Source organism: Sinohyriopsis cumingii, chromosome 3 (genome assembly GCF_028554795.1).
Source record: "Sinohyriopsis cumingii isolate HCF-2022 chromosome 3, ASM2855479v2, whole genome shotgun sequence".
NCBI classification, from domain to species: Eukaryota; Metazoa; Mollusca; class Bivalvia; order Unionida; family Unionidae; genus Sinohyriopsis; species Sinohyriopsis cumingii.
In genome coordinates this window covers 126966750-126990107 of record NC_142963.1, presented here as the reverse complement: position 1 = coordinate 126990107, position 23358 = coordinate 126966750, and the positions used below count along the sequence as shown (strand labels likewise).

Below are 23358 nucleotides of genomic sequence, written 5' to 3'. Positions count from 1 at the left end.
TTTATTCTTTTTTCTTTCACTCCACAGATTTCCATGTATTGTTGGCTCTGTGAGAGAGAGAAATCATTCATTCAAGAATTTGTCGTTCTGGTTTACTTGGTCGTATTTTCTGGGAAGATGAACATTTAAAAAATAAAACATACATTTTTATTGCAGTGTAATAAGAAATGATAGCATTTGAAACTTACTTTGAATAAGAATAATAACCAATCACTAAAAACCGTGTGCCACAAATGTGCTCAATTAATTAGTAAATGTTAAAAGAATATCAGTTTTATCATTTGCATTATAGAACTTCGACTGTGTTTATTTTTTTTAAATTTCTCATGTATGCTGTTCCTTTTTATGTTTGCCCACAGAGCTGAGTGTTGGCATGACAACTGAAGGTATAGATGTCAGAAGTGTGGGAAACACCTTGACTCTTCATGAGACGGCATTGGTCGAGGCATTCAACCTCAAGGCTGCTATTGAATATCAACTGAAGAATTGTAAGTAAAGTGATTGATTATTTATTTCACACATATTGCATCATACTACAGTCCTGGTTACTTAGAGGCAATGCATGCAAGAGTTATTGTTTGTCTTAACAAATTTGATAACTTGTTTTTTGTTTCCACACTGTTGCAAGGTAAATTACATTTAATTTTTCACATCAAGGACACTGATGCAATGTAAAATACCGTTTTATTTTTCATATCAAGGTCACTGATGCAAGGTAAAGTTTATTTTTCACATGGAGGATACTGATTCAAGGTAAAACACCATTTTATTTTTTCAAATCTAGGACAATGATGCATGGTAAAATTCATTTTATTTTAACACTAATTCATTAAAATTGTATAAATGTTTGGCATTTAATAAATTAACAAATATTTTATGATATCTACATATTAAAATTTAAAGTATTTAATTAAAGTCCATAGAACTTAGTGATCTGTGTGTGTGTGTGATTTGGATTTTTGAATGTAGATATATATAAAAAATCAGTCATATTGCTATGATGTCTGCAGTGTGACAGTTTATAGTGATGTCTACCACTGGGGCATCTTGCTGCAGACATGTAACATCATGTCCCACCCAGTCACATTATCCTGACACCAGGCCAACCAGTCCTGACCTCTTAATGCTGAGCGCTAAGCGAGGCAGCTGTTAGTAACATTTTTATGGTATGACTTGGGGGAGAGGGTTAGAACCCTTGACATCCCACATCAGAGGCAGATGATCTAACCACTAGGCCACCACAGCAGTCTTCAGTGATCAGTAATAAAGATAATACCATATATTTAGTGCACATATTCAGAAGTAATTGTCATTGTAAATAATCTTCTTTATAATATAAACAATATTTTTTTCTCATTATAAACAATCTTCTTAGTCATTGTAATTAATCGTCTTTATCATTATGAACAATCTTCTTTGTCAGTATAAGCAATCTTCATTGTCATTATAAACAATCTTGTTTGTCATTATAAGCAATCTTCATTGTCATTATAAGCAATCTTCTTTGTCATTATAAACAGTCTTCATTGTCATTATAAACAATCTTCTTTATCGTTATAAACAGTCTTCATTGTCATTATAAACAATCTTCTTTATCATAATAAGCAATCTTCTTTGTCATTATAAACAGTCTTCTTTGTCATTGTAAGCAATGTTCTTTATCATTATAAACAATCTTCTTTGTCATTATAAATAATCATCTTTGTCATTATTAACAATGTTTGTCATTATAAACAATCTTCCTTGTCATTATAAGCAGTCTTCTTGGTCATTATAAACAATCTTCTTTGTCATTCCATGATCCCTATGCAGTTAGCCATATATTTTTGAAAGCTTTAGATCTTTTTTCACAAAATGTATGTTTTTTCATAATTTGTTATCCAGCTGACATGCACATATACATATTTCCATGTATACACAAATACATGCTGAATCAGACAGGTTCATTGGATTATGGAATTAACAGTGGTTTCCAGGTAGTACTTAATTGCCAGAGATTACCATGAATATGCTGAGTTGACCAATCTATAGATTTTCAGTTCATAGTCATGAGTTGTGTCCCCTTACTGTTCACTGTCTTTTGGATTAAAATACCTATTTAATTGGATGTCCAATCTAATTAATATGATATAATTCAAAATGTACAGGATATAGCATGAATTTAGTCATGTTCTATAACAAACTTAATATTGTAAAACTGTACATGAAAAATTATACTTTATATTTGTTGATACTGTGAATTAAATATTTTCTACTTTGAAACTTTTGTGACTGTGAAAAATTACCTTTTCTTGGTACTGAAATTCATGTAGTTTGGAGAGAAAAAATTCCTTGCAAGTTGTAGGAGCCAAGAAATCTATTAAAATTGGTACACCATGAAAACGTTTTAATAATCAATACAGAAGAATAAAAAAGAATATACAGATTGTTCTGAATAAATGCAGGAAGAGACACAGTTACGTTTATTAGACGTTACCTGTTGATTTGAGTATGTCATGTGGGAGGAGATACAAATGCATTCATAATGTGAAATGAAGAAAACAAAATTGACAAATTACATCAAGTTGAAAGATAGCAACAAGACATTGAGCTGCATAGGGTTTGGAATTGAAGGTTGTGCAACTGTACTAGAAGTAAATAAGGTGTATGTGCACTTTACAAATTTTTCAGATGAATAAACTATTTACCATTGATGCATCAGTTTGGAATACCGAACTTTTTAAATATATGTTTTCCAACTTGACAGTAGCAGCACATGATATTTTGTTACACCTTACTGAAAACTGGTCAAACTTATGGGGAAAAAATCAGCTGCCTTACTGAGATGGTCTTATTAGAGTTAGCAGGCTCACCAATTTTCTTTTTGTTTGGGGATAATACATTGTTCTCTTCAGGTAATTGACCTGGTTGGTTATAACATGGTTTGTTACATAGCATGGTAACCATTGTTGGACCCCAGCAATTGTGTTATATAGCAGAGTCGCATTGTATGTGAGAAAGATTGCCAGTAGCGTCCTATGGGTCAGTGGATCTTACCAGGGTATTCCCTAGCTTTTCCTCAGCCAAATATACTGAACTTCATGTATAGCAAGCTTATCATGTGCTGAAAAATGGTATTAGACCCACAAAATCTAAATGATGCACTGGTCTACATTTTACATTGGATATTTAAACTTGTGGTGTATAGCACCCTTAAAATAAGTGGTTACATGAATAATAGTTCATTGATAGTGATGTCCAGTTCACTTCTGAAAGTTTTTTCACACATAAAACCCTTGTATTTCACTTTTAGTTGAGGCAGCTTGTGAGGCCCTGACAGATATGCCTCCCAGATCAGAGGAAGAACTGGATGCTGTGACTCTCCATAATCAGGCCTTAATGAACATGGAAAGTTCAGCCACCCATGGGTTTGAGAAACTACAGTTCCTTCTACAACAGAATCCTTTCCCTCCTGAAACGTTTGGCAATCTGCTACTCCTTTATGTCAAATATGAGGTACTTAATGCCATTTAAAAAGTCTGCAATATCATTTTTGAATTTCCTTTTATGTCCTTCTTGCAGGATGATTCAAAAAGACCCAAAATTATGGTCATTTTAATATTCATTGTTCACTTTTCTACTTAAGTTTATTTGTAAATCAAGAATTTTCACAAGCATTTTAGTTTTACAAATTTGGCATTGCAAGAATTTTGACATCTGGGTTTTATGTTTTATCATGTGGAACTAAATGTTTTACAATTACATGAAAGGGTTTATCTTATAAAGTTTTTGCAGTCCATAGCTTTGATATTTTTTAAACATAACTTTTAATCAAGATTTTATGGTAAAGATTGTGCTGATGGGCTTTTAATGTTAACACACACACACACACTTTTTGCAAAAGAAAAGACTGATGCTTGGCATTGAACATTAATTGATTTTTATCACTTGTCAATATTCTATTATATCTAGGCTACAGTTACAAAATTGTTTAGTTTGAAATATTCTGGTTTCAATTTCTGTTATGCAATAGATTTTAATCAGTTGGGAAAGATAGAATTGGGATTTTCTGTTTGTATTTCAGTACTATGATCTGGCTGCAGATGTTCTTGCTGAGAATGCCCACTTGACCTACAAGTACCTGACAACAGTAGGTATTCAGTTTTAGGGAATCAGTAATATTATAGTGTTAAGTCTAGTTATTTCATGGTATTTTTGCTAAATATTTTGCATGGAGAGTGTGTTTTTAGGGCTCCTCAGATGCTGATAATGGGTCATCTTCTAGTCAGACATATTTCAGAAACTTTCAGAATGGCTAAGTGTAGCAAATCTTTCCTAAAACAGTTGTTCTCTATCAGAATTTCTTGGTAAATAGGCCTAAAAAGGAGGATTTAGACCCCATTCCCAAACACCCAAGAAAGATCTCTGGATATCAACACCCTCTTTAACCAAAGGGCATTTCTGCAAAAAAGGAATATTTCTACATTGGTGTATTTTATTATTGAGTCTTTTTTTAGTTCACCTGGTGATATATGGCGTTTATGGTATGGTCCTGCAGCTGTCATACAGGGTTTGTTGTTGTTTTTGAACCATCTAGAGCCCATATTTCTGATCCATTTTCAATCAGACATGGGTTTAAATCATCAGAATTACAGATGAGATTTGTTAATGAGGGAAATTGATGTATATTAATAGGGTGATCATGCTTCTGATTGGCTAACCTTGTTTCCACTTTGAAGACCATATTTCTGATTGGCTAACCTTGTTTCCACTTTGAAGACCATATTTCTGATTGGCTAACCTTGTTTCCACTTGGAAGACCATATTTCTGATCCAGATCAGATTTGGAAAATATACTTATATCATCAAGATTTTTGAAAATTTTGATGGTCACAATGGAAGTCATGTTTCTCATGAGATATTGATAAGACTTGGAATGTATGCTTGTATCATCAGGACAAGTTTGAGAATGAGAGATATCCATACATATTAATGTAGTGATCTTGTATCTGATTGGTTGACCTTGTCAACATGATAGCGACTCAATTTCTTTTACCCATGTGGAAGCCATATTTTTTTATCTGAGTTTGATCAAACTTCAAATATAGACTTATATGATCAAGATCTTTCTTGAGTTCAATAATGCATGGAATCTGCAAATATTAATGAGGTGATCTTCCATATAATTGGCTGAACTTGTTTTTGCTCTTGAGACCATCTGGTCCAGTTTAGAAAGAAAAGTGAAACCAGTTTGAGTATATGAAAGGAGAAGAGAGTCCTTTGATCTCTAATGTGACATTTGATATCAGTAACCATCATCAGTTATGCATTCTACAGAAGTGGGAAAATAGAAGGGGTGGACAATGATAGTTACAGTCAGATGTTTGTACCCTGATTTTATTGACAAAGTGGTTGTGTACTACAATTGATGATTATTCAGAATTAGTTTAAATAACTTTGATATAGGTTTTACCATATTGATTCCATAACAATCATATGTTTCTAATTGAAAATATTAAATACATAAAAAAAATTACACTTTTAATACATTATATTTAGTTATTTCTCATATTGTGTGATCCCCTCTAGAAAAGTCACCTCTCTTATAAGCCACTTTCTTGCTGCAGAAGTGATGGCATTATAAGAGGGAGATCACTGTGTTGATGAATAATCTTGTATCTGGCTGTGTTTGCTTCCTGGAAGCCATATTTCTGATTTTGATAAAACTTGGAATATGTCTTGTGTCATCAAAATCTCATAAGAGTTAGATAATGAGATAGTTTGATGCATATTAATGTGGTGTTCTTGGCTCTGATTGGATGATTTCATTTCTGTTCTGGAGACTCTATTTCTTGCCTGACTTTGATCAGATTTGAAATGTGAGTCTATATCATCAAGCTCTCAGATGAATTAGATAAGCAGGCCATCTTTTTTCTGATTGACTGAGGTTATTACCACTTTAGTGGTTATTTTTCTGGTATGCTTTCAATCTAACTTGGATTATATGCTTATATAATCTCACATATCTTTGATAATGATTGAGCTCTACACATACAGAGGTGACCTTGCAGCTATATGGTTCAGCTTGGTACAATTCTAGAAACTATTTCTGATCTGATTGGTGAATAAACTTGGTAAAGAGACAAATCATCAAGATCTTAGATGGGTACAATTGTTGTGAGATCCATGCATGTTAATAAACTTTACTCAAATCTGATTGGGTGATCTCGTCAACAATTTTGTGACTTTGTGAAAAATTACCTATTTGGGATTTAATTTGTATCACATTTGGTAAATAGGCTTGTATCGTTAAGATATCCAAAAGAGTCAGTTGCATAAGAGTCTCTCTGTCTCACACACACACACACACACACACACTCTGAGAAATGATTATTGAAATGCTTAACACATTAACCCCTAGCGACGACTTTACGGGGCAGGAGGTAGTAGCCTACTGCTGAGCTCTGTAGCTTCATGGTCATGCATGATACACTAAAGTGGGTGGTATTATATAAAGGTAGACAGATGTTGCTTTACAATGATACCAAATAATCTGGAATAACTAGTTGCACTACAAAATACAGATAGAAAAACCTCATTTTTTGGCCCCGACTTTCTTTAACCCAAAATTCGGCCATGGTTAGAATCCGATTTTGTGCTCGGATTTTAGACTTTTTGGTCTCAGATCTAAGGCAAACTGATATGAGCTGCAAACAGACAGATGAGCCTTTGCAAAAAGTAGGATAAGATGGGCATTTGGAATAAAGAGTGGTCTCCATATAACAATAATGGCTCCGTTTAGCAAAAAAAACCTTTTACCCTTCTGCTCATGCTCAAGTCAAATAGCCTATGGAAAACGATGTTTCTAACACAACTAGGCAGTATGTTATTGAAAGATGACTGGGGATTTGGTGTTTTCGAGTCTATTCAGAAATAGCTTTCAAAATGTGTTTCCTATTCGATTTTCAGGCAAAAATGACAAAAAAGCTCCAGGGGTTAATGTTGTTGTTGTTGTTGTGGGGTTTAATGCCATTTTTCAGCACGATAGGCTATACATGGCGGCCAGTATTAATGGTGGAGGAAGAACCCGGAAAACCCCGGAAAGAACTACCGACCCACGAGAAGCTACTGGCAAGCTTCCTCACATGCCCACATTGGCTGAATCTTAGACTCGAACCGCCGCAGACAGAGGTGAGATGGCAGTGATCCGTAACGAAGAGCGCTTTAGACCACTCGGCCACTCGGGGCCTCCTCCAGGGGTTAATGTGTTAACTGTAAGACAAGTGACTGATATTTGGCCCACTTGGGAAGCTTGTTGACTTATACTGCACTCTTATACAAAGTCCAGTGCCTCGGCTCAGACATCATCATTGGATATATACCAAGGCAAAACGGTCCTCTATTAGTCCTTTCCTGTGATATGCAGGATATGGTGTCCCTGAGCCAGAAGGGTGCAGCAGGATGGGTTTTCAAGTATTGTCTATGTTTCTTAAAAGAGAGTATTGATAACTTTGGACTTGGTGTTTGGCATGGTCTGTTTTATAAATGAAAGTTGGTGGTGGGGCATGGACATTCTGTCTCCATTTCAAATAGAAGGGTAGAATTTTCTTATTAAAGAAGGGTTTAAATGGGTTTTATTGAAGACATAATGGTAAGGTTGGAAAATATTTTTACAATTTTGTTGCATTGGGTTGATTTTTCAGCATGAATGGTGAGAATTTAGCAGGAATCTGACAGTCCTGAGTCCCAGAAATAGATGTTGGCTTAGAAATTTACTTTTAAGCTCAAGCCTTGAATATATACAAGATTACTTCATAATCACATGGAGTACAATACTGAAAATCTTAGGTTTTTATTGTCTTGATCTTTTTATGGTCTATTTCTTCAAAAGTTAGAGTCTTTTTGCAAAACTCATTATTATTATGTGTTCTGAGTTGTATTGTTTAATTTCTTTCTTTACAGTACATGTATGATTTCCTAGAGGCTGTGATAACAAGGCAGACCTCCCCTGAGGAGGCTTACAGGAAGCTGGATGAGATGGCAACGAAACAGACAGAGACCCTTCGTAAACTCACAAAACAGGTAAGTTAATGTGTCCTGATGCCAGTGTTTGTTTGTCTTTTTGTATGTATAGATTGATAGAAGTACGATATGGCATAAACATGCTATTGGACTTGCCTTCTTAATTCAGAGAGTGCTTAAACCAATCGTTTGGTTTGGTTTTGTGGGTTTGATGCCATTTTTCAAGACAAACAAATAAAACAGAAAAATGGTTATGTTTACATGGCCGTTTCTACAGGAATTCAACCTTTTAACTCTATTATGTGTCCACTATGTTATTTCAGCTTGTTGCTGATACTGGAAAATATTTGTATTGACCTAGAAATTGATGAGCCATATTTATATCTATTATTTTATGTAAAAATTTTTAAGTGCAGATTATATCCTAGATATTTCATTGTTATAGTAGTCATAGGCTATTAGGCAAATTTAGAGAATTATTTAAAAGAAAATATGTCAGCTGTAAGATTCCTTTTCTTTCCTGGTTTGGGGACTCCAGTTGGGCTTGTGAGCAATAGCAATAAGTGACACATAATAGAGTTAAAAGGTTGAATTCTTGTAGAAACAGCCATGTAAAGTTTCGCAAACGTATCCGTTTTTCTGTTTTCTTTGTTTGTCTTGTCTGTGTTTTGTATTTGCCTTTGAAAAAGACTCTTTAAAGGGTCAAAAGTGCTCGGGCTAGCTAGATACTAGTTTCGCACTGTTCATTGTCAGTTGATTTATCAAATAGCTTTGTTTATTGCTAGAAATGAAACAGTAAAAACAACAGGGAGGTCTTTTTTTATTTTATCATATGTGACTATGTTTTCATAGGGTCTTTAAATTTATGGTTTAGGGCAACAACAAAGTTCATGAAAATTGGTACCCCATGAACAGTAGTGATACTGTAGGATGATCCTGTTGGCAAGATGAGTCAATGTTTACCCATGTGTGATGTATATTTTTTTTTTTCTTTTAGAGTTGACAGCACACTTTTGTTTCTTTGATGGTTTGACAGCACTGTGTTTTATTGCTTTACAGTTTAGTTTGACAGCTGCATTGACTGTTGATGTCTGAACAATATTTTAGACAGTTATTTAGCAATGGAAGCATGACGTATTGGTCACTTTGCTGACTATATTCTTGTCTATATATCTGATGTTACCCTGGATTAAAGTCAGCGTTTTGAAAAGATTTTGAGTCTTTTTTCAATGTTGAAGTCTGAACAATTTTTGACACATTTGGTTTATCAATAATATTAATCTGAGGTTAATTTTTGTTGAGCCTGCCATGGAATCCTTCAAAATTCTTTCAGAATTCTCTAATTGTATTTGTTTTAAAGGTATGCTTTGAATGTTTTGGAGAGAAAAAAATAATGTGCCTTAGTTCTGTCTCTTGGGTGCCTCATTGTCATTTCACTTTCTCTCCAAACCTCATTTTACATTTTTGTTGTTTAGTGAAGACAGCTGAAGCAACCCAGTAATTTGAATCCTGTTTTGTTTGCAGGTCCAAGAAGCTCGACAGAATCACGATGACGATGCTGTAAAGAGAGCTGTCAATGAATATGATGAAGCCCTTGAGAGGTATTATTCTCAAGCCTATGTTTAGCATATGGCAGACCATAGAATCAGTGGAACATTGCTATAAAATGCCTTAGATAACATGGTTGTAATAATGGTTAGCAGATGGCAACCTTTAAATACAAAAGTCCCTTGCTATAAAATGCCTTATATAACGTGGTTGTAATAATGGTTAGCAGATGGCAAGCTTTAGATACAAAAGTCCCTTGCTATAAAATGCCTTATATAACATGGTTGTAGTAATGGTTAGCAGATGGCAACCTTTAGATACAAAAGTCCCTTGCTATAAACTGCCTTATATAACATGGTTGTAGTAATGGTTAGCAGATGGCAACCTTTAGATACAAAAGTCCCTTGCTATAAAATGCCTTATATAACATGGTTGTAGTAATGGTTAGCAGATGGCAACCTTTAGATACAAAAGTCCCTTGCTATAAAATGCCTTATATAACATGGTTGTAGTAATGGTTAGCAGATGGCAAGCAATAGATAAATTGTTAACTTGCTATAAAAATGCCTTTTATAGCATAGTCATAATCCAAGATCGCATTGTTAGCCCAGCCAGCTTGTAGTATGGCCATATATCTATCATGTTCTGTGTAAAGTGTCGTATGTTATGTGTATGTCAGCAGTTGCTTGTTACAATTCTGCAGTGCATATTTCTGATCTGATTTTGATTAGAATTTGAATATAGGCTAATATGATCATGGTCTTGCTTGAGTTTTATAAAGAGAGAGATTGTTGCAGGATAAGTTGATCTTGCTTCTGATTGGTTGAGCAGCTTGCTATTGGATAGACTATTTTGATTAATCTTGATAAATAGACAAATCTGTTGATTAGACTATTTTAGTTAAGCTTGGTAAATAGACTTCAATCTATTGAATAGTCTTATTTTGTTTAATCTTGATAAATAGACTTTAATCTATTGATTAGGCTATTTTGATTACACTTGGTAAATATAATTAAATTGTTAAGATCTGGAATGGTTACAATTATGAGTGAATTTGGCACATATTAATGAGATGATCTTGCATATCATTGGCTGAGCATGTGAACATTTTAGTGAATATCTGATTATATTTTGATCAAACTTGATAATTAGTACCTAATTCATTTTAAATATATACTGTATATACTCGCTTATAAGCCAAAAAATTTAGGAAAAAAATAAGGCCTGGAAGAAGGGGGGGGTCAGCTTATCTGTGGGCCAAGGTTCAAGTCTGAAATTTTTAACGCTTTTTCCCCTTGATTTCCAGTATTTATTGTTTCTGTCGATTGCCGAAGATGATATCACATGCCTAATGATACCACATGGCTCATACGATTTGTGCTGTTGTGAAGTGAAACAAATATTTTTTTCTAACTTAAGTGGTAGGATAATGAATGAAAAACATGTTTTAATGTACTTGATGTCTATTTGACAGATGTCCATCCACCAGAAAATGCAGCCATACGTGTTATTTGAGCCACGGTGGTACGTGTATTTTTCAAAAGAACCACCATATTAGTAATCTCCAGTCAAGTATTTAACCCTCAGCTAATCAGTAATCATTAAACTCTACAAATGCATGCTAGCTTATTTCAGTGTAAATATGAAAAGAATCTACGTAAAAAATAAAAGAATTACGATACTGAAGGTATATATGACAAACATTTTGATTGAGAGTAGAAATACATGTACGATAGTCTTAAAGGAACAATAGCAAGAGGCTCCGTAGGGGTTTGTTGCGCGCACGCTTAGGAAGGGTAAATAACAGGGCAATATACGAGTCAGCGTGAATAATTGTAAAACAATATAATTTGTGGGATTTCTTTGACAGGTGTTTTAGAAGTAATCGGCAGCCACAGTTTATATACTACTGTTGTTTAGATGTTTGTTAAGCAAAGTGGTTTGTTAGCGGTAGAGTGTTGTACAGTAGCTACCATATGCTTAATCTGTGGTAAATGCCTCAGGAATAATAGGTTTGTTTTGTTGCACAATGCCAATGACTAATACATGCCGACTCTCAGATTTATTGTTTAATGAGATATGGTAATGGACATGGTTTCTGCTCAAAGTTATAAACTGTCACAATACTTGAATAATGTCCACGCTGAAACCAATCATATTTTGATCAATTGAATCACACTACCGGTAGTTTTTAAAAAAACCCACAAATAAACAACAGTGATAAATAATTATCAAATACAAATTGATAACCAACCACACATGGAAATAATTACAGGATAAGGTATATAAATAGTATACTACCACTATAAGAAATTATTTCAGTTTAATCTCTCTAGAAGTTTATATTCAATTCAATCGGATAAAATGAATAGTGTTGGAAGTAAAGGAAAGCGTTCTGCTTATGATGCAGCATTCAAACTTAAAGTTATTGAATATGCAAAAGCAAATAACAACTGTGCTGCAGCATGCGAATTTTTTGTGAACAAGAAGCAAGTACGGGAATGGCAGAAAAGCAAAGCAGCATTAGAAGAAATGCCAAAATCCAAGAAGGCTCATCGGACTGGGATTGCCTCTTTCCCTGAATTGGAGAAAGAACTCAGTGATTTTGTAAGTGAACGTCGACAAAATGGATACATTGTCACACGAACTGCAATTCGTCTATGTGCTATGCAGATGGCGAAAAATGATAAATATAAGTTGGCAGATTCAAAATTTGTTGCATCAGCTGGCTGGTGTTCTCGTTTTATGAACCAGAATGGTTTCTGCCTCAGGCAGTGAACGAAGATAGCACAAAAACTACCAAAAGACTTGGGAAAAAAAATTGAATCATTTCAGCAGTTCATCATTAAATGCAGAAAGGAGTGCTCATTTGAACTATCACAAATTGGAAATATGGATGAGATGCCTACGACCTTTGACTTACCAAGCAATAAAACAGTCAATGCTGTTGGTGAGAAAACTATTTGTGATAAAAACGACTGGCCATGAAAAAACGCATTTCACGGTTGTATTGGCCTGTTTAGCTGATGGATCAAAGCTGCCTCCTGTCATCATTTTTAAAAATAAGATGCTGCCGAAAAGCATGAAATTTCCTGCTGGTGTCATCATTCGTGCACAGCAAAAGGGATGGATGGATGGACGAAAGTGGAACAATTGAATGGTTGGAGAAAGTTTGGAACAAAAGACCAGGTGCAATTCTTCGGAAACCTTCAATGCTTTTATGGGATATGTTTCGTGCACACAAAACCGATGAAGTAAAAAGGCCGCAAAGAAAATGAAAACAACACTGACTGTGATACCAGGAGGTTTAACGTCAGTGTTACAACCTCTTGATGTCTGCCTTAACAAACCATTTAAGGACAAGTTACGAAAGATGTGGGCAGAATGGGTTTGTTCAGGGGCTGTGAAAACGACAAAAGGCGGGAATTTAATGAGGCTGGACATCAATTTGGTCGCCAAGTGGGTAAAAGAAGCATGGGACTCAATTCCATCGGAAATGATTGCAAAATCATTCAGGAAGTGCTGTATCAGCAATGCCATGGATGGAACAGAGGATGATGCTATATTTCAATATGACGATGAGGAGAGCGAGAAGGAGAACGACACACTATCAGATGACCATGATGACAATGACAATGTATATGAGTATATGATGAAAGCATGCTTGTAACAGAAGCCGAGTTTCGTGAACTGTTTGGCGAGTCTGATACAGAGTCAGATTTTGAAGGATTCTAGAAGTAATAGAACTTTTATAATTCATGATTTTAGAATGAGGATTAATTAAATTTCCATTAAGACTTAACACTTTAGAATTGTTTTTATTTCAACATATAAATTAGCTTTCTTACTTTCATTTTATTTAATAATGTGATTTGCCTACATAAACGTATTCAGAACTCACTTTGTGCATCTTGCGATGTACCGGTAGTCTAGAAATTATGGGTCAGCTTATATGCGGGTCATGCACTTTATAACAGTTTTACCAATTCAGTTTGGGGGGGTCTGCTTATACGTGAACGGGCTTATACGCGAGTATATACGGTAATATAAAACTAATTAGGTAATTTTAGCTTGTTTTAATGATGTTGACCTGATAATTTACAGAGTTACATATAAAATTCATGATGTTGTGTGGAACGAACTATATTTTTATGGTGTTGATATGTGATGCTGTCCATTATGAATGCGCTCTTGTAAAGGTCAGAAATGAATTCATTCAATTTCCTTACTCTAAAGTATTGTCTAGAAAATAATTTTCTCCATTCTTTGCAAGTGTTAAACCATGCATTGATGAGATTTATTGATTAGCATTTGTACTGGTAAAACTTGGTCTTGTACCAGCTTTTTATAGTATAAATACTGGTTGTACAGACCTGCCAACTCTTACGATTTTGCCGTAAGTCTTACTAAAATTACCCGCAGAATATGGACTTACGGTGTACTAGCAAAAACTATGGCAAAACTATCATTGCAGAAAAATCCAGATAATTGGTTCATCTGTATTTTATTTGGATCCAGGTTTCATCTTAGAATTAGTAATACTAGTCAGGGAACCAGACTAACTTTACAGCAACACCCCAGATGCTTTAAACTGCACCTGTTTGTTCATGCGAAGCATCTGCATAATCAAACTGTTGATTGTATAATATTTTCAAAATGGCGTCCAGAAAGCAATGCATGTTTAAGATGAAAGGGAAAATAAGCTTCTAGAAAAGTGTTAATAATCAACAGAGAAGAATAAAAAGAAGTATTTAGATTCTTGTGAATAAAAGCTGGAAAAAACAAAGTTACATGTATTGGACATCACTTGCCAATTTGAGTATGTCTTGTGGCAGGAGATATGGTTACTGTCGTCATGTGAAATGGAAAAGAATTTCTGAATATTATGTCAAGTTGAGAGATAGCAACAAGTCGTTGAGCTGCATAGCATGGGGTTTGGGACTAGAGTTTGTGCAACTGTACTAGTGGTAAAAAAATACACTCAGCCGCTCTCAAGTGTCAAAGATCATCATCCAATGTCTCACCAATTGTATGCTGATGACACCCAAATATACAAATCTAGCCACCCAACTGAATTTGACGCTACCATCCAAGGTGTAGAGAGTTGGATTTCTGATGTGAAATCATGGATGACATGTAACAAGCTGCAGATGAATGATGATAAAACTGAGGCCATTCTGATCACAACACAAAGACTTTCTCATTCACATCCTTTACCTCAAACAATAAATATCAGCAACACCAACATTAAATTCACACAGTCAGTACGAAACCTAGGTGTTACTCTGGACAGTACTCTCACATTGCACCAACATGTCATGAACATATGTGAGGCTGCATATGAACTGAGACATATCAACTCCATTCGCAAATATCTTTCAGTTGATACCACTAAAACACTTGTGTGTTCATTAGTACTTTCAAGACTGGATTATTGTAACTCAATTCTGTCTGGTTCATCTCAATATCTGCTCCAGAAACTTCAAAAAGTTCAAAACACAGCTGCTCGGATCATACTTAGAGTACCACGATCAGAGCACACCTCACCACTGCTCTGTACCCTACACTGGCTATCCATTAGATCCAGAATCAAACACAAAATTTGTTCTCTGTGCTATGTTTTACTGATGGACTTCAGTCCAACATACCTATCTGACTACACCCATGTGTACACGGGGCTCCGAGTGGTCTAAAGCGTTCTCCGTTACGGATCACTGCCATCTCACCTCTGTCTGCGCCGGTTCGAGTCTCGGATTCAACCAATGTGGGTATGTGAGAAAGCATGCCAGTAGCTTTTCGTGGGTCTGTGGTTCTTTCTGGGATTTTCCCGGGTTCTTCCTCCACCATTAATACTGGCTGCCATATATAGCCTATTGTGTGCTGAAAAATGGCGTTAAACCCCACAATAACAACAACAACAACAACAACCATGTGTACACACCAGCAAGATACTTACGCTCCTCTTCTGACAGTCGTATACTCATTAATCCCACTATGAAAACAAAGTCATATGGACAACGTTCTTTTGCATACCAGGGCCCAGCAATGTGGAATGAATTGCCTATTGAACTTAGACACAAAGACACAGTGATCCCATTCAAGAGTGCTCTTAAAACTCACTTATTTCGACTGCAAGAACAAACTTAAAGACCTAATAATATTTCCTCTCTTAAATATTTTCAGCATGTTTTTTATGTTTTCTAATTTCATGGTGTTTGTTTTTTTGTAATTGTATCATTATATATGTTTTTTATGTTATAGGTGTTTAATGTTGTAAAGCGCTTAGAGCTTTTAAAGATTAGGTGCTATACAAAGTCCTCATTATTATTTTTATTGTCTTCCATGGTACGAACCTGCTATGATATTCTTTAAATTAATGTGTACATTCTTCAATGGTGGACTGATCCGGATTCCTAATGGTTAGAGTGTCCGCCTCGGATGCATTAGGTCGTGGGTTCGATCCTTGGCCGAGTCATACCAAAGACTTATAAAAAATGGTACTAATAGCTGCCTCACTTGGCACTTAGCATTAAGAGGTTAGTGTTAGGACTGGTAGGTCTGGTGTCCAGATAATGTGACTGGGTGGGACATCATGCTACATGTCTGTGGCATGATGCCCCAGTGGTAGACATCATTATAAATTGCCACACTGCAGACATCGTAGCAATATGACTGAAAAATTGTTAAAGCCACATTAAAAATCAAATCACATGCACACACACACCTTCCATGGTATGAACTTGCTATGATATTCTTTACATTCATGTATACATCCTTCCATGGTATGAACCTGGTGTGATATTCTTTACATTAATATGTATATCCTTCCATGGTATGAACCTGGTATGATATTCTTTACATGCATGTATACATCCTAATATGGTATGAACCTGGTATGATATTCTTTACATTCATGTATACATCCTTCCATGGTATGAACCTGGTATGATATTCTTTACATGCATGTATACATCCCAACATGGAATGAACCTGGTAATATATTCTTTACATGCATGTATGTATCCCAACATGGAATGAACCTGGTATGATATTCTTTACATGCATGTATACATCCTTCCATGGTATGAACCTGCAATGATATTCTTTTTCTGAGCAATTAAAGAACCTAAATAATATCTAATGATGTTGTATATTCCTTTTTGCTTTAGGTATATACCTGTACTGATGCAGCAGGCCAAGATTTACTGGGATATGGAGAACTACCAACAGGTGGAAAAGATTTTCCGCAAGTCTGTGGAGTTCTGCAATGAGCATGACACATGGAAACTCAATGTAGCCCATGTTCTCTTCATGCAGGAAAACAAATACAAGGAGGCTACAGGCTTTTATGAGCCTATTGTGAAAAAGAACTATGACAACGTAAGTTAGTTAAAGGAACTTAGGACATTTTAGGCTTATTTAATACAGTGCATAGTTTAAAGAACTATGACAATGTTCTTGTTATATTGGCATTGTCATTCTCTGGAAAAAAGCTATATGCTTTAAAAGTTTCAATGATGTAGCAATTTTCAAATATTATTTTAACTGTTGAGGAAAGATCTGCATCAACAAGAATGATATCCGTACATCAGTCTTACTTTTGCTCACCTAGCCATTAGGTCAGATGAGCTTGTGTTATGGCCCTTTATTCTCACTTATAAGTCAAGTCAGACTGCAAAGAACAAAGATCTTGATCTGCCTTAGCATAATGCACATGCAGATCGGTCTATGATGATTATTCTACTGACTACTCCTAACAAACTGCACTGATCCAGATCTGCCATCGCATTATGCAACAACAGATCTGGGTCTGTACAGTCTGCAGTTGGACTAGACTAATTCTGAGTATATGATATATTGTCCATTGTGTGTCTGTCAACAGTTGCTTGTTGCTCATGTGCGGGCCATAATTTTGATATAATTTTGATGAAACTTGGAATGTAAGTTTATATTATTAATATCTCAGATAAGAGTGACATCAATGCATATTAATGAAGTGATTCTGCATCTGATGGAATTACTGATCCACTTTTGATTAATACAAGTTTATATCATCACTGTCTTGGAAAAATTCAGATGTGAGCCACATCCAGCATATTATTGAGGTGATTTTACATCTGATTGATTGAGCTTGTTATCACTCTGGAGGTTACATTTCTGATCTCACTACAACATCCAAGCATATTATTGAGGTGATCCTGCTGTATATAAATGTTGGATCCTGCATCCGATTGGCTGAACTTGTTACCATTCTGGAGTTAGTATTTCTGATTTAATTTAGATCTAACTTGGATTATTAGTTAACATGAGTATCTTGGACAAGGTAAGATTATGAGTGACATTAATGCATGTTGATGAGGCCATCTATTGCCAGAACTTTTTATCACACTGATGGATCCAGTTTTGATCAGACTTGGAATATTTGCCACAATTATGAAGAGTTTGAATAGTTTGAATAAAAGATGGTTGCTCACATTGATGAAGCGATCTTGTGTCTCATTGGCATAGCTTTTCACCAATATGGAGGCCATGTTTCTCAATCCATTTTAGTCATACTTGCAAGATCTTGATAAGTTATTTACATGAGCAACATTTGTGCATATTAATGACGTGATCCTGCATTTGATTTGGTGAACATTTTACCAGTCTGGAGGCCATATTTCTGATTAAATTTGGAAAAAACTTGGGATGTATATATATATATATATATATATATATATATATATATATATATCATTAAGAGAGTGGACAAGTGAAATTTGAGGGAGACACTCATGCATTTCAATGAGATAATTTAGCATCTGATTGGCCGGTTACCAGTCTGAAGGCCACATTTTTGATCCAATTTACTTTAAACTTGGAAAAAAAGTCAAAGTAGTGATGATCTTAGACAAGTTAGATTATGAACAAAATTGGTTTATATTGATCAGGCAATCTGTTCTCAGATTTGGTAAGGTTATTACTGCTCTTGCAACCGTATGTCTAAACATTTTTCGAGTAAAGTAAGTAAATAGGTTTATATTATCAATATTTTCAACAAATTTGATCATGAATGAGATCTATGGATAATAATGAGGTAAAATGTCATTAGTCTTTTTTGTGTTTATATCAATCAGTAAAAACAATAGCTTAATGTTTTGCAGTTAGGTCCTGTCATAGTACTGTGGATGTGTCATAATCACAGAAAACTCTCATTGTATAGCAGTAGACACAGTGGACACCAGTGCTTTAAACTAACTTGATTGAAATTCAGTGTATTTATCAGTTTCTTCGGGTAGAAACACATTGTTTTGGAGACTTTTATAAGTTCTAATCCGCTAGCTTAGCTTAATTGTCAAACAATCACATTGGTACCACTCAATATATTTAAGTAGTGATGCATTACCAAATCAGTGTGTGCAAGGAGTTCATTGTTATTCATGCAGGACAAGTGAGAGCTAATTTTAATTAACTACAGTTGTCCTCCTCTTATATGGTCACTCCTTCTGCACAAGGAAAGTGGCCTTATAAGATGGGTGACCTTTCCAGAGGGGGACTAAAAATTTTTTGAGAAGTATATGTAATGTACATAGTAAGAAAGTTACATACTTCAGAGCATTTCATATCTTCATTTAATATCTTCATTTAAAAGTAACATTAATTATTAAAAGGTTCTTCTTGTCTTAAGAACAGACTTATTTCAACTGAATATACATTAATAGTTCTTATCCTTGATGTAAGCATGATAATATATGAGCGAATATTGTTGTCATGCACATATCAATACCATTCAAAAATGTCATTTAAATATTGGTACATGCATAATTCTCTTTCCATTTGCTCCATTTTCCCACTGCTACTGAATAATCTCCTTATCGGTTACGATTTTGTTTATTCGATCACAAACTTGGCATTGCCAAGGGATTCTGACTGTAAGAAGTGGGTGGCTGCTGGTCAGGGGGGCCATTCAAGAGAGAGACCTCTGAAGTGAAATAGGACAGAAATAGTGCTGTACCCCATTCATATGTCATGCTTTGCTATGTTAACAAATTTTAAGGCCTGCTACAACTCAGCAAATGATCTTAACAAGGAAGGTGGTAATAGCTGAATATCAATAATTTACCAGTGTATTTCAAGAGCTTTGAAATGAAAATACCACATTTTGTTGGTACAGTCAGGGTTACTTTCAGGTAAATGAAACAACACTAATTTTACAAGCCCAACACAAAACTGACATAGAATATGGGAGGGGTCTGATCTAGTTTTAAAGGGGCTCAGTGTGCTGGGCTATCAAATATTTTGGATTCTGTAATCAATTGGATTATAATAGAAAAAAGAGAGAAAACATTTTTCCATGAACACTTTCAAATCAGGTTTTTTTATAGAAAAAGATGTATAGACAGACATTTTACATCTTGCTTTCCAGTGAGTAATTGATTTGTATTTGACTGCATGTTTGAACAAATGTTTTGATAAATTAATAATGCACTGATTATTCACTAATAATTAGAGTGTGTTTAAATATGTATTTGCATGTTTTAGTCATGAAGGATGACTGTATAACATAGTCATTATAGTTACAAATTAGAACATACTAGAACAGTAAATTTGAGTTGATTCAATTTTGAGAAAAGTTCATTGATATTAATAAGCTGATTTACTATCTGATTAGCTGCTTTTGTTAATAATTAGACGCTTCATTTATAAACTGATTTAGATCAAACTTGGCATGTAGGCTTCTTATGAACAGCATTTGATTGGCTGAGCATGTTACATCTCTGGAGACTTCAGCTGTAAAACCAGTTTTGATCAGATTCATTATGTAGGTGTATATGATCAAGATATAGGATAAGTTTGATTATGAGCATAACCGCATTTATTAATGGAGTAAACTTGCATCTGATTGGCTGATCTCAGTACTACTGTGGAGACTTCATTTACAAATTTACATTTTTCAGATTTGTAAAGTCAGCTATTATCAGTAAGATCTTCGACAAACTGGATTATGAGGAACACTCATGCATATTAACAAGGTGCTCTTACATCAGACTGGTTGAAGTTGTTACCTTCTTGTGGGCTGTATTGTTAAACATTATATTAAGACTTGTGTACCAGTTTGTATTAGCAGAAACTTTGATGGGTTTGATTTTGAATGCCATCTGTATGAATGAATTAAAGTCCTGGCAACTGTTTTATTTTGAATGCCATCTGTATAAAATAAAGTCCTGGCAACTGTCAGAGTGATTGAGGTTACTGATACACTTCGATATGTAAGTGAAATACATTCAAGCCAAGCAGTCTTATGTCAGAAAGGCATCAGATCTGGATATACTTTTACATTATTTCATTCATTGTAAGTAGGCAACAATCTGTGAATAATATTTTAACAATTTCTTGCAGATTTTGAATGTGAGTGCCATTGTCCTGGCCAATCTTTGTGTTGCCTACATCATGACAAGTCAGAACGAAGAGGTAACAGTTAGATTAAATATTATTTCATTTTTTAAAATTTTTAATTTTGATCATAAATAAGTTTTATAAATATACACTTAGTACTCTTAGTTGCCCAGATGATTTTAGTAGGTGGAAGATGCCAGAGAAAATCACTGGCTGTGGATGGACATTCACTGTCACTTTCATGTGTTGGAAAGGAGTTTAAAACAGAGACCATACTGAGATGGAATTAGTGGCCATTCTGTTGTGCTCTGGTAATTCCAGATTAAATAAACAAATGAAAATGTTCAGAAGCATGAGTTGACGTGCTGTTCATTACAAATAGTTCTTGTCAGATCTGTAATAATACAAGAGCACTCTCGGGAGTGCAAGTACATCTTAGTTTTATTTATTGATAAGCTGGAGTTTATGCTAATTACTCATTAAACTTAAATGAATCCTTTGGAACTTTTTTCTTTTAGCTTCATGTATCCAATTTAGTAAATTTTTATATATTGTTTGTAATATTTTATAATCTCTATTAGAGATTAAAATTTTTGTGCTTAATCTGTCTGTAACATTAAGAAGAAACAAATTTGTCTGTACATTTTTCCAGTAAGAAGTGTGTATTCTAATTAAAATCTTGCAGACATTAAAATCACATTCCCCAAAATTAATTTTTAAATGGTGTACCATTAAAATTGCACCAAATATGGTACTTTTAGCATCATGAGATCTTTCTGAGCATGACCAGCTGATTATTGGTCTATGCCTATCAAATGTTTTTTATAATTAAAATATACTTAAATTACATTTGTGGAATCTTATGAGAAAAGTTAATTTCTGAAAATACCATTTTAATACTTAAAATGATATAATGTTAAATGTTTGTATAGTTATTTCTTATTTTGGAGTAGTACAAAATTTTCATTGAATATTGAAGTTAGAGGTTTTAAAAAATGACAAATTAATTTGCTGAAACATTTTTTAAATTATGGATTGGGTTTTATTTCCTTACAGGCAGAAGAGTTGATGAGGAAGATAGAGAAAGAAGAGGAACAGGTGGCATATGATGACCAAGACAAGAAAATATTTCATCTCTGTATTGTCAATCTTGTCATAGGGTGAGACAATGTTTTTGAAGTTAGTACTCTTTTCAGTGTGAATGTTTTGTACTTCAGTATTGTCATGGGGTGAGATGATGTTTTTAAAGTTAGCACTCTTTTCATATTTAGTTAATACTGCTATCTGAACACAGCAGAATAAATGTTATTGTATTCACAGAGATCAAAATTGTTAAGTTTATAAATGTGTCTATAGGCCCTGGGAGAAAAAAGCTTATTCTAGGTAGGTCCTTAATTGATATAACATCATTAAATCAGTATATTTCTATGCCTTTAAAGAAAATTGTCTTGGAGTATTTTTTCACTCTTATTTATTTACTTGATTATTAATTGGCTTGAAATTTGCAGGTTTATCATCTTGTATAGCATGTAATTTCATTGAACTGTGTCCTTTTATTATCATTTTAAGGGCGTTGCAGTAGCTCAGTTGGTAGATCATCAGATTTGTAATCCAGGGGTTACAAGTTCAATACCCACCCAGACCAGCCTAGGTGTGTGGCATTGGTGTGTCCTTGGGAAAGGCACTTAGCTCCCATTTCCTTAGGATGATGTTGTTAATAATGTGCTAAAAGTGCTGTTAAACCCCCATAACAAACATTATTATTATTTAAACTGTTTTACATACAAAATGAGTTGAAATGGAGAGAATCAGTCATGACACATCATGTCAAGGAAGCCAAGTTTTAAGTAAATTATGTTTGTCTGAGAATACTTATGGATCACATCAATGTTGGGGATGTAAGTCTGCTACCTTCCAAATCAGGCCTACTAAAAAGATGAAAAATTTTCTTTTCTATCTCAAATAGACAAAGGGCAATAACGTTTGCCCATTCTGCTTGCATACACCAGGTGTCACTAGTTTTGAAGCTGAGTGATATTCCAATTAAGTTGGTTGGGTGGTTGGTGGAAGTTAAATAATGTGCTTTGTTAAGTATTCTTGGAGAAACATAATTTGCTTAAAAATTGGCTTTCTCATTCAAGTAAGGTCTTACATTAACATTTAAAAAAAAGGTAATTGGAAGAGGGAATGCCGAGCATCCAACCTTTGTCTCAGGTATCCTTCAGGGAAGAGTGGCTGGATTCCCCATGTGAATGATAACCCTTTCTCCTAATTTAATAAGCAACACAGACCAGGGTTACCTGACCTATTTAACAGTTGCGTATTGCATAAGTGGTTTCAATAGACGAAGTCTGAGAAAGTGACAGATTCTCATAAAAAACTTGGAACAATGTAAAATCATGTATACAACCTGCAGAGGAATGATCCTGGATG

General features: G+C 34.6%; 1 protein-coding gene across 1 annotated transcript in view; it reads left to right on the top strand.

The window, feature by feature from the left end:
• Positions 1-23358, top strand: part of LOC149803804 (intraflagellar transport protein 70A-like) — a 59082-nt gene that overhangs the window by 31272 nt on the left and 4452 nt on the right. Inside the window, exons 7-14 of the mRNA XM_089953615.1 lie at positions 360-488; positions 3293-3495; positions 4064-4129; positions 7942-8061; positions 9526-9602; positions 16719-16929; positions 20929-21000; positions 21982-22085. Coding sequence (XP_089809741.1) covers positions 360-488; positions 3293-3495; positions 4064-4129; positions 7942-8061; positions 9526-9602; positions 16719-16929; positions 20929-21000; positions 21982-22085 — 982 coding nt within the window. The remainder of the gene's footprint in view (positions 1-359; positions 489-3292; positions 3496-4063; positions 4130-7941; positions 8062-9525; positions 9603-16718; positions 16930-20928; positions 21001-21981; positions 22086-23358) is intronic.